This window comes from Poecilia reticulata, linkage group LG4 (assembly GCF_000633615.1).
Source record: "Poecilia reticulata strain Guanapo linkage group LG4, Guppy_female_1.0+MT, whole genome shotgun sequence".
Classification (NCBI taxonomy): Eukaryota; Metazoa; Chordata; class Actinopteri; order Cyprinodontiformes; family Poeciliidae; genus Poecilia; species Poecilia reticulata.
The window spans coordinates 12,973,915-12,986,527 of NC_024334.1; the positions used below are offsets into that span (position 1 = coordinate 12,973,915).

The 12,613-nt window shown below is 40.2% G+C and overlaps 1 protein-coding gene across 1 annotated transcript in view; it reads right to left on the reverse strand.

Annotated features, from left to right (window-relative positions):
* The window catches only part of LOC103464061 (cadherin-2-like), a 154,792-nt gene that overhangs the window by 136,892 nt on the left and 5,287 nt on the right, over positions 1-12,613 (reverse strand). Inside the window, 1 exon segment of the mRNA XM_017304265.1 lies at positions 490-616. Within this exon segment, the coding sequence (XP_017159754.1) occupies positions 490-616 (127 nt within the window).

Below are 12,613 nucleotides of genomic sequence, written 5' to 3' on the forward strand. Positions count from 1 at the left end.
AGAAAAGGTAAGATAATTTACACCCCTTGTGCTTCAACAATACCTGCAGCTGTTGGAGTTATTCTCCACAATCTGAAGGAGTAATGATCACACTCAAACCAGCAATTAGCCTTGTGTTTTCCTCAGCTGTTGAGCTGTGCAGCAGGGCATTTGTTTGAAATGGGATAAAGACATTGAGCAAAAACAAGAGCAACTACCAAAAAAGTACAAATATTTTAATGACTGCTTTGTAAAAAATATTTATCAACCACAAATTTAGCACACATATTATGGGCCTTTGTTTTGAACGTTGCTGAAACCAGAGGAACACATATAGAGTCCGTACCTAACAGAATGTCCCATCACACTCATTAACCCCACTGAGTCGGTATTAAAGCTTCATTGTCATTCAAAAACCAGCAGGACACTCCAACTGCAGCAATACTGGAACTGTTCATTCAAGCATGTGTGTGTGTGTGCGCGCGCGTGCGTGTGTGTGCGTGCGCTCACCGTTAAACACAGCCTGCCCCTCTGCCATCTCTGACTCAGTTTTAGTGTAGTATTCCTCTTGTGAAAAGCCCTTTGTGCATGGCAAACGATCCTGCCTGCTTGACGACAGCTCGGCCAGAACAGCAACCTGTAGATAGAGGAAAGAGATGGGAGGAAGAAAATCATTCTTCCAGCTGCAAAATGTGCTGTTAACCTGATAAACATCTTTCTGTACAAAACTTTACCTAAATATGCCGGCCAATGAAAACGCGTCTGCAACTGGAACTTAGCCTGGTTGAACATTTTTTTCATTAATTCCTCCATCATGCAACACTGAGGCACAATAACGTGAAACATAAATCCTGCTAAGGTCCAGTCAGACACCATTATTAATCAGCAGAACCAGCAGCAGATAACTGGGTCAATTATTTCACGCATAATAAGCATATAGTATAAGTATCCTCTGATCTAATTCCTTTTCTGGGTTGGAAGAATAGGAGTTTCTGGGTTGTTAAATAAATGTAAGTAAGTATCTTCTGGACTTCTGGGTTGCTGGTTGAGAAAATAGCAGCAGTCTGCTTGCGCCACAGAGAGGTCTAGATCAGGCTGGAGTGTGTGAGGTCTGTACTTTTGTGATTAAAGTAAGGATCCTGTTCAACTTCTGCTTAAGTCAAAAACTTGAAATGGTCACTTTCACTTTGCCTGTCAGTGTGTTCGTAGGGGATTGGAAGAAATTATGTTGTGGGGGAGATGGGGTAAATGGGCTGGCTTTTATCTCTTCCAGAATTAACAGAAACTGCTCTAATGACTCACACACAATCTTTGCAACATTTTGCCAGAATTCAGCTGGCTTGGCTTTTTTTTTTTAGTCCTGATCAAGTTTTTAAGTTAGCAGAAGAAATTAAAAATGCATTCTGTGCTGATGGATCATAACCAAATTATCGAATTAAAAAAAAAAAAAAACTACTGTATAGATTTTCTGTAGAACACTGCTCCAAATTATTCAACAAAAATCCACCTATTCACAGATTTTTTGCTGATCATATCTAAAATATTCAAAAATGCAGTGTGGGTAGCTGAAATACCTAAGCATAATACTACAATGACTTGCTATTGGCTGGCATTTTCAAAGCAGCCAATCTAGAAGCACCATTCATTTTCCTTGATGCTGATTGGTCATACCCATAAGAGTGATGATGAGAAACACTGTAGATGTCAGCTTCTTCAGTAGTGCCAAAATGGTTTTCACTGATAATGAATATTGCAGTGTTTGGTTCATTAAAATAGGCTGTAATAAATATTTTAGAGCAGCTGTCTTTTAGCTGTGGTCTCTAACCCCTCCAAGTACACGAGGGTCTATTGTGTGCCTGTTTCAGGATTTTCCATATTAGTCTTGACAAAACTATACCTATTTTGCTTCTTTATGTTCTGCTTCTATCTTCTGTCCCTACATTTTGAGGCTCTACTTCCAACATTGTTATGATCAGGAGTGTACTCTATATCTGTCACAAAACAAGTAAGTAAGGAAGAAACAAGCGAGAAAAGAATTCGGATCTAAAAATAATCCAGTTGTAACATAACACTACAATTTTAATCATAAGAACAGAAGCCTTCTTATATATCTGTCTTTAATTAAAAGTCTACAGGCATTTACAGCAAAGTTCAGATTTCATCCACTGGAGTTACATAACAAAGTATAAGTATACAGATCAGTAGAACTTGGAGTAAAAGGTTTTTCTGAGATTATGTTTTAATGCATCTGGATGACATTCTCTTCAGGAGGGCTCATCAAAGGGATGAAGTGAGACATTCAAATGTCTTTGAGTTAAACACATAAGACACATCCTGTGTCTTCTGTTCTGTAGTTTGAAGTGAGTTGATACCCAGCTGAGAGTATGTTAGCCTGCTCTTTGTGGATAAGATGATGTGTAGACTTCATGACTGGAACCCTCAAACGGTTGAAATTCTAATATTGCAGGAAAGAAAAGTTGATCAAAAGGACAGAGAAAAAAACAGAACCATCTCCTCCTCAGAGCTAAAGCACAGAAAATCCATGCATCTAGTTGCTGATGTTACTTTAGAACCGGGAATCAGTTTACAAGAGTTTAAGCTTGTCTGTTCTTAGGCAAAACACACACAAAAGTTCATGAACCTTTCAGTAAGACAGGAAAAAATGTCTTTGTGTTAGTTTATTCGTCCTGCAGTCTGAATCACCAAGGTGATTAGACCATGGATGACTGTTACAATAATTGGAGGAAAATGGCAGAATCTTGTAAGCCTGGTAAGATCATCACAACCGTAAATTACAGGGGTGGGAGACAACATCATGTTTAAAATTTTGTGCACTGGTACATTGTTTCTATCAAGAGGTCAGGACTAAAATTCCAAAAGGCTATTGTGAGAAACGAAGACAATGCACAAGAAGTATCAGGTCTGCCCATTTTTGGTGAACCATTTAGAATTTGCCTTTTCCCACCAGCTATTAGCAGCAAAGCTGGATCTGGCTCATCTCTCCCCTACACAGATCAGGTGGTTTTTCATTACAGTTGAGAAACACCTGTAGTGGGTGGGGTCGTCATATAGCTGGGTGCTCCCAGAGCAACATGATCTGTCATGACACAAACAAAACACAACAATGGAGGACATGGAAGTTACCCAGATAGCACACGATGTTAAATCAACGTTGAAAAATAGTTAGAAACGTTGATTTTTGGTTGAAGACGACAAATGATGGTGGATCAACCATCTAATCAAACCATTGAAACTAACTAACTAGCATTTCATCTAATGAATGAAATGCCGATGTCTGTTCAACGTCTGATCAATGTTGAATCAATGTCAGCTGTTTTGCCACACACCTTCTTCCCCTCCTCTCCTCCTCATCAGAGTTCTGGGTGAGAGCATTTTTATTACTGAGCGAGGGTTATCACATTTTTAATAACACTGTAGAGGTTATTGAGTGGTGATTCCTTTCTGTACATTTTTTTTACTTGAAATAAAAATTCTTACTGACTGTGTGATGTATTGACACAAAATCATCTACAACTTACTACAAGCAGTGAAGCTGTCCACCCGTACCATTTATGAGTGTGATGGCCCAAACACGCTGTTGGCTTGTTTGCAAAAGATGTTAATTCAATGTTCAATCATAAATTCACAAAGGTTGAATTTATGATTGAGGTCAATGACAAAACTGGAGCAACCATCAAACAACCATTCAATTTTAGCCAATTAACTAACGTTGAATGTGTGTCATTGAATCAATGTTGATTTATTGTCGATATCCATTGATTGAAATGCCAACATCGAATCCAGTGTGTTTCAGCACTGGTCCTCCAGTCCTCCATATGTGGGTTGTGCTTAACCAACCCCTGCACCACCACAGCACACCCCATTTTAGGTGAGGGTTAATCATGTTTTAACTAAAGCACTATGTGTTGACAGCATTGAGTTGTGATTCTGTTCTGTACCCAGATTGCACATGATGCCAATTCAACATTGAATTAACATCTTTTGCAAACAAGCCAACAGCGAAGCAGCTGTGTGTTTGGGACATCTCACTTATGTAAATAGCAGGGGTGGACCGCTCCACTCCTTGTAGTAAGTTGTAGAGGTTTTTGTGTCAATATATCACACACAAACAGCCAGTAGGAATTTTTATGAACAAGTAAGAAAATGTACAGAAATGAATCATCACCCAATATCCTTTATAGTGGTTAATTTAAAATGTGATAACCCCCACTCACTAATAAAATGCTCTGACCCAGAGCTCTGATTAGGAGGAGAGGAGGGGAAGGTGTGCGGCAAAACAGCATACACTGATTCAACATTGATCAGACGTTGATCAGACATCGGCATTGCATTCATTAGATTTCAACCACAAAACAAAATTGATTCAATGACAGTTTCAACATTGGTTACTTGATTAGAGCTGGATGGTTGTTTGATGGTTGATCCACCATCATTTGTCGACCACAACAAAAAAAAACATTCTGACTATAATTCAATGTTGATTTACCATTGTGTGCAATCTGTGCAGTTTGTTGCACCGTTCATCACCTTCTCATCTCCCCCTACTCCCTCCCAAAACTCCCCACACCCACCTGCTCCTCCCAGTCTTCCCCTCTTTACAACCTCTCATCCCTTCTTCCCTCCCCCCATCCTTGAGTTCTGGGTCAGAACATTTTATTACTAAGTGGGGGTTAGTCATCGGTGAGCGATGCTGTCAAGCAGAAGAAGGAGTCCTACCGGGCCTTTTTGGCCTGTGGGACTCCAGAAGCAGCTGTTGGGTACCGGAGGGCGAAACGGCATGCGGCTCGGGTTGTTGCTGAGACAAAAACTCGGGCGTGGGAGGAGTTTGGAGAGGCCATGGAGACAGACTTCTGTATGGCTTCGAGGCGATTCTGGTCCACCATCCGGCGTCTCAGTGCAGCACCAACACTGTTTATAGTGGGGATGGTGTGCTGCTGACCTCAACTTGGGACGTTGTGGGACATTGTGGGCCGGTGGGCGGAATACTTTGAAGACCTCCTCAATCCCACCAACATGCCTTCTGTTGAGGAAGCTGAGCCTGGGGACTCTGGGTTGGGCTCTCCAATCTCTGGGGATGAGGTCGCCGAAGTAGTCAAAAAGCTCCTCGGTGGCAGGGCCCCAGGGGTGGATGAGATCCGCCCGGAGTTCCTTAAGGCTCYGGATGTTGCAGGGTTGTGTTGGCTCACGCGACGGAGTTGGACTCTGCCACGGCTGCCCTTTATCAACGATTCTGTTCATTACTTTTATGGACAAAATTTCTAGGCGCAGCCGAGGTGTTGAGGGGATCCGTTTTGGTGGCCTTAGGATCRCATCTCTGCTTTTTGCGGATGATGTGGTCCTGTTGGCTTCATCGGAACGTGATTTGCAGCTCTCACTGGAGCGGTTCGCAGCCGAGAGTGAAGCGGCCGGGATGAGRCTCAGTGCCTCCAAATCCGAGGCCATGGTCTTGAGCCGGAAAAGGCATATCAGCATATGGGCATTTTTGAATGAATTTAATCAACTTACTTGGAAATATTTGTAGTTGAGTGAAGATTAAACCAGCTATTTGATGGAAGTTTATTCTGTATAAATTATAAATAATATTTCCAACTACAGTATAAATCACCTTTTGCTCTATTTATTTGTCTCTGGTGTGTTAAATAAACCCTGACCCTCCCTGAGTTTTATCTTTAGGTTTTCTGATAAGCAAACTTTATTTTAAATATTGATTCCCTCATTTTAACATGAGTGCAGAATCATAAATCCTACACTGGAATGCAGCTTGACAGGTAAATGTAGTTGTATACGTAAACATTAAGATAAATATTAACTTAACAGTGAGTGTACATGTTTAATCTTTCAATGTCTTTCAGAACTTTTCAAATGTTTATCATCTTTCTAACTGGCAACGTCCTCACTTTTATTTTTGTGTTTTTCAGCCGTTGATCTGCAGTTTGACCGAAAGCTGACTCTTGAGGACTGCAGCAAAACTGTCAAGAAGTGGCTTCATTACACACCAGAACGAGAGGAATACATCGCAAGGAATCAAAGTGATGCCAACCACAGTCTAACTGGGATTACCACAACTTGTACTGTTTCCCTAGTTCATACAGTACAAAGCTTAAACGCACGGACTCTGTTCTTTTGTGGACAATAGACTGTTGTGATAGTCAAAAAGGAGTCAAATATGTTTAAAGATTTGTCGCTCTTTTCTTAAATAAAATGTTATATCAAACCTATGTTGTCATTTTTAAACTTTTGTACATACTTTACCCATGATCTGCCAATAATATAGTGTTTAACACCAGTGAAGAAACTTTTAGTGGTATGTTATGATGCAGACCTATAGGCCTAAAAATGTACATAAAACCTTAGCTTTCATTCAATATGAAATCAACTCAAATCTGCATGTAGATCCACATTCAGATGATGGTTGAATCAACGTTGATTCCTAACTGAATCAATGTAAAATCAACAGAAATATGCATGCAGATCCACATTCATATGAGTGTTGTATCAACACTGATTCAATGTAGAATTAACACAAATATGCATGCAGATCCACATTCAGATGAAGGTTGAATCAACCTTGATTCAATGTAAAATCAACAGAAATATGCATGCAGAAACCACATTCAGATGAAGGTTGAATCAATGTTGATTCCTAACTGATTCAATGCAATATCAACAAAAATATGCATGTAAATTGACACGCATATGATGGTTGAATCAACATTGATATAATGTCAGTTATGGTTGAAGCCCTAATGTTGATTCAACCTACAAGTCACCGACCACTTTCAATGTTGTTTCAATGTCAGCGTTCAACGTTGATTCAATGTTTCTGGCTGACATTGATTCAATGTTGTTTCAATCATTGTGTGCTATCTGGGTATGCTGTTCAATCTGCCATTTTCTTAAAACTTCTGAATAAACTCAGTCGCTGTTGTGACTTATTGTAAGGGAGTCACTCTTATGACACAGCCAGATACTCCACCCCCAAGTAAGACTTTATTGTGATGTTGCATTTTCTGACCGAGTCGGCATGCTTGGAACCCTCCGAGTTCCAAGAATGCCAAAAAAAAGAGCTGTTACCACGTGACAATATACATCTAGTATTTTTGTTCATCCAGCTTTGTTGATAAGCAAATCTCCAGGGTTGGGATACCTTTGGACTTCACTCTAAACTGATTCAAGATAAAACTCAGCAGGGCCCATCCTAAATGGACAAATTACTTCCAGCTAAAAGTGACATGGTGATAAAACTAAAAGATCACTTGAAGAAAACTTTTAAAAAAAAAATAAATATAATCTAACATTTTTCTGGCATTTAAGAAATAGTAAATTCTTTAGTACAGCCCTAACAACAAATTCTATTGGAGATCTGCTATAGGCCATTTCTGCTGTAATTTTGAAAACTTTAGTAAAGGACAAAAACTGGATTAATTCCCTTGTTTGTATGTAGAACCTGCAGATATTCATAACAATCATCAAATAGGATGAAATATTTCATTTAAAATATTTCATAAAGCATAGGAATTTTAGCAGCATTAGTTGCCGTATTTTCCGCCCTATAAGGCGCACCGGATTATAAGGCGCACCCTTCAGTGAATGGCCTATTTTAAAACTTTTTCATACATAAGGTGCACCGCATTATAAGGCGCATAGAATAGACGCTACAGTAGAGGCTGGAGTTATGTATCCACTAGATCAGTGGCTCTTAACCTGGGTTTGATCAAACCCCAGGGGTTCGATGAGTCTGTCTCAGGGGTTCAGCGGGGCCTCTGTCGCGGAGGTAAAGACACACTTGCGTAAAGTCGTGATGACGTGCCCCACTTTGCCATCACTTGCTGCAGAGGATCACGTTACATTGCTTAGCCAATCAGTGCTGCGGAGGAGCACTGATTGAAGGAGTTCCTCTCTCAGCATGAATTTGAACTTGTGTCTTTAATTACTTCAGCAAAGCTCACCGTTTTTACCAAATTCTGTAGCTTTTGGTGTACTTCTAAATCTGCTCCTTAGTCGCATCTTTTTGGGGTTGGTACTGCCTCTAGTGGTGTGGAGGTGGTAACACAATTAATATAATTACATTACTAAATCAGAATACCAAAAAGCCTTTATTATTTATTATAAAATTTTCATTCTCTTAATAATGTAGAGCTAATTAAATGATCTAAACAAGATCTTAAAGTGGTTCCAGTTTCTCTCGAATGCCAACCTGTTGAAACTGTGGCAAATTTTAAATAGCTTGGGTCGTTCCTGGACAGTCAGCTCAACTTTGCTGAAAACACTGACTATATTTTGAAGAACTGTTCTCAGAGACTCTACCTTTTAAGAAGACTTAGTGATCAAATTCAAGACCCAACTTTAGTTGGGGGGTGGGGGGGATTCATATTTTATTTATTACTACAGAAGGGTTCAGTGAATGCGCATATGAAATGGTGGGTTCAGTACCTCAAAAAAGGTTAAGAACCACTGTACTAGATGGAACTGCACTAAACGGAATGTCAACAAAACAGTTCGACTCCGGTCGGCGAGGAGAACCTTCCGCGACTGGGAAGGGGCGTGGCCGGACGATGGTCACCCTTCTCCGTTGGCACACAGCATGTTCGTGGAGAAGGTGGTGCTAAATGACTTGCAGAAGACCTGATTCTAGACGGTCGGTAGGTAGATAGGTCAGTCAAACTTTATTAATAGATTACAAACCAGCGTTCTGACAACTATCCCAGCATGCACCACGCGCTTCTTCTTCTACGGAGGAAAATGAAGTTGGCGGCTGCTTACCGTAGTTGCTAGACCTGTTGTGGCTCAATATTGTTCCATATATAAGGCTTATATCGGCTTTTGAGGAAATTGAAGGCTTTTAGATGCCCCTTATAGTGCGGAAAATACGGTATGTAAACTTAAATTATTGTCCAATATAAAAGAGAAATTTGCTTAGTCTTCACTTGCAACTTGACAGAATACATATTTTTCGTATCAAAAATCAGCAATTTTCTCAACTTTAATTCAAACCATATTTTATAGAAATCTGGTAACAATTTATATAAGGTGACTCGGTAATGATGGCTTGCTGAGGAGGACATGCTCGCCTCCGCTACCTTTCTGTGAAATCCTGGAAAATACTCGTTACAAGTGAATCTCATCGACGTTTAAAACAGCTGTGATGCCTCTCTCACAAAGGAAGCCCAGTAAAAACTCCAGCAAGCCGACTCAATCGAAGTTATCCAACTTCACTTCTAAGGTGAACTCTGAAGCTAGCGGTGAAAATAGCGAGGCTAGCAACACCACGAGCGAGACAATGGAGGAGGAACACTGCGAGTTAAGTGAGAAGCATAGGACGGTTGAGGATGGTTCAGAGGCAATACTGGCTGCAATTGCAAATTTGAAATTGGATTTCTCCTCCCGACTGGATGGTATTCTCTCAGCAATAGAAAATGTGAAAAAAGATGTTAACGAGTGCGTAGAGCGGGTTGGTGAAGCGGCGGTGCGGATATCTGCAGCAGAGGATAACATCACCAACCTTCAAGCTAGGGTCCAGGTTCTTGAAAATAAAAATAAAGACCTCGAAGGGAAACTGTTGGACTTGGAGGCCAGATCGCGATGATCAAACCTGAGACCGGTTAACCTTCCCGAAGGCGTGGAGGGAGAGGACGCCTGCGCCTTTCTGGAAAAATGGCTACCAGAGGTTTTGAATCTGGCACCGCTACGCACCACTCTGACACACCAGCGCACCGGCTGGGCCAGAAAAGCACATCAAACACCGGTACACCAAGGACTCTTATTATGAAGTTCTTAAATTACAGGGATAAAGTAACTGTGATAAAAGCTGCCAGGACGAAGGGACAGATCCTATTCAAGAATCACCCGGTGAGATTTTATGAGGACCTCGCAGCAGGTGTGCACAAAAAACAGAATTTATGGCGTGAGACAACAACTCTGGGCCATGGGGATACGATACGGTACGATTCCTCCTGCTCGACTGCTGGTGACACACAACGGTCAGTCTCGCATATTTAACCAACCAGATGAAGCAGAGAACTTTGTAAGGACTCTGAAAACAGAAGGCGGACCTGGGTGAGACAATGACCACACCGTTACATCGCAACATATTAACAGGGATGAACAATTATGGTTTCTAGAGTGAAGCAAAAATAAATAAGGATAAATAATTTGCCTATTTTATGCATGCTATCCTAGAGGCTCATAGCCAATAGCCTACTTTTATTTACTTATTTCTTATTTTTTGGATCCATTCAGTAACAAGTTTCTTATGTAGCGGGGTGGGGTAGAATGGGGGAAATATTCAGGCACAGTCGGTTGGTCCTCACGTTTGTGTGGAACAGCCTCCAGCTGTTAGATGGGTTCCAGAGTATTAAAGGGGGAGGAGGGGGAGCAACAGAGTTTGAAGTTTAAAGGGGTACGCTGTTCAATGTTCATTGTTATTATGGATGTAGTTTTTAACATCCAGGTGTTCTTGGTTTCTTTGTTTTGGAATAACTTTAAAATACTAGGAAGCCCATTAAGTGTTACACGGCATGTCTTGTGAGTTAAGAATTAAAATGTCTTCTTGGAACTGTAGTGGACTACAAAAACTAAAAAAAGTCAAACAGATGACTAGGGTGAAATCTATGCGCTCTGATATTGTGTTATTTCAGGAAACTCACCTGTTTCTTGGTCAGGAGGCAAAGATTGGCAGGAGGTGGCAGGGCAGTATATACTCAGCACTCTTTACTTCTCAGGCAAGAGGGGTTATGATTTTGATTCATAAATCTATACCATTTCACATGACAAAAGTTATTAAAGACAGGGCTGGGAGATACATTATTCTACAGGGCACACTTATAACAGAAAAAATAAACCTGATGAATATTTATGCCCCAAATGTTGATGACCCAAAGGTTTTTCAAAATCTCTTCCTTACAATTTTCTCACTGTCTGGCAGCTGTATTATAGCAGGAGATTTCAACTGTACAATGAACCCAGAAATGGATAGAAGTTCAGGTACTGACAATTCTCATTCTAAAAGCAGACACACAATTCAACACTTTATGAAGGAACTTAATTTTTATCGATATTTGGAGGGATATTAACCCCAAGAGTTTAAAATACTCATGCTACTCAAATACACATAAGTCATATTCGCGCATCGACTACTTTTTAATTTCATCCGTCCTGAGACATAAAATAAGAGACTTGTCAATATGACAGCATTTTAATATCTGACCATGCACCAAATTTATTAATTTACGAGGATTTAAGACTAAGGAGAGACCCCCCTAGATGGAAATTTAAACAAAAGTGGCTGCTAGACCCAGAATTTATGTCTTTAATAGATAATCAAATTGACATCTATCTTGAAATCAATACAGATGAAACACCACCCTCTTTAAGGCGGGAAGCCTTTAAGGCCTATATAAGGGGTCAGATAATTAGCTTTACAAGTTATAAGGCAAAACAAACTTATCAAAAAACAATAGAGTTGGCAGCAGAGATTGAGCTGCTTGAGAGGGATTATTATCAAACGCTATGCCCAAACATCCATAAAAAACTTCTAATACTAAGAACACAATAAAACGAACTTTCTGCCTCTAAAGCCGCCTCACAACTTCTACGTCTTAAGCAGTCGTTCTATGATCAAGGGGAAAAGTCGGGGAAATTATTAGCCTGGCGACTACGACAATTACAAAATGAGAAAAATATTACCTCAGTTGAAAATAATGAGGGTCAGATTATTACTGACCCACTAGAAATCAATGAAATTTTTAAGATCTTTTTTGAAAAATTATACAGCTCAGACATAACGCATAAGGAACAAGAGCAAAATGTTTTCTTAGATACCCTTCAAATTACCAATATTTCAGAATTAATGAGTACAGATCTCAGTGCAGCTATAACTAAAGAAGAAATATCTGTAGCAATAGATCATTTGAAAACAAATAAAGCCCCAGGCCCAGACGGGCTGTCAACAGAATTTTATAAGAAATTTAAAACTAGACTGCTAGACCCCCTCTTTGACATGTACTTGGACTCATTTGAAAAGGGAATTCTTCCTGCCTCCTTAAGAGGAGCCCTGATTACTTTGCTGCCCAATCCTGGAAAATCATGTAATAAATGTGAAAATCTAAGACCAATAAGTCTTCTTAATGCTGATTTGAAGAGTCTATGTAAAATTTTGGCTCGAAGATTGGAGAGAATATTGCCCGAAATAATTACTTGTGACCAAAATGGGTTTATTGTAGGTAGACAGGAATTTCATAATGTGAGACGAGTGTTGGATATTATTTATTATATGGAAGAAAAAACAGACACCGCTTTGTTATCACTGGATGCCGAAAAGGCTTTTGATAGAGTTGAATGGCCCTATTTATTTGAGATATTGAGAAAATTTGGCTGTGGGGACAATTTCTGCCGGTGGGTTAAACTTTTATACAATGAGCCTTATGCTGAAATGGAGTTGCCATTGAGTTTTACATTTTGAATCCCAGAACTGGCCTGATGATGAAGAAGGTGCTGCAGCAGCAGGAGGCTCACAGTACAGGAAGAGTATTGACTTAGAGCGGCAGGTCTCGGGCCTCAGGGTGACTTCCTCATGCTCGTATCGGTCCTCAACTTCTTGTCTTGCAGCTCTGTA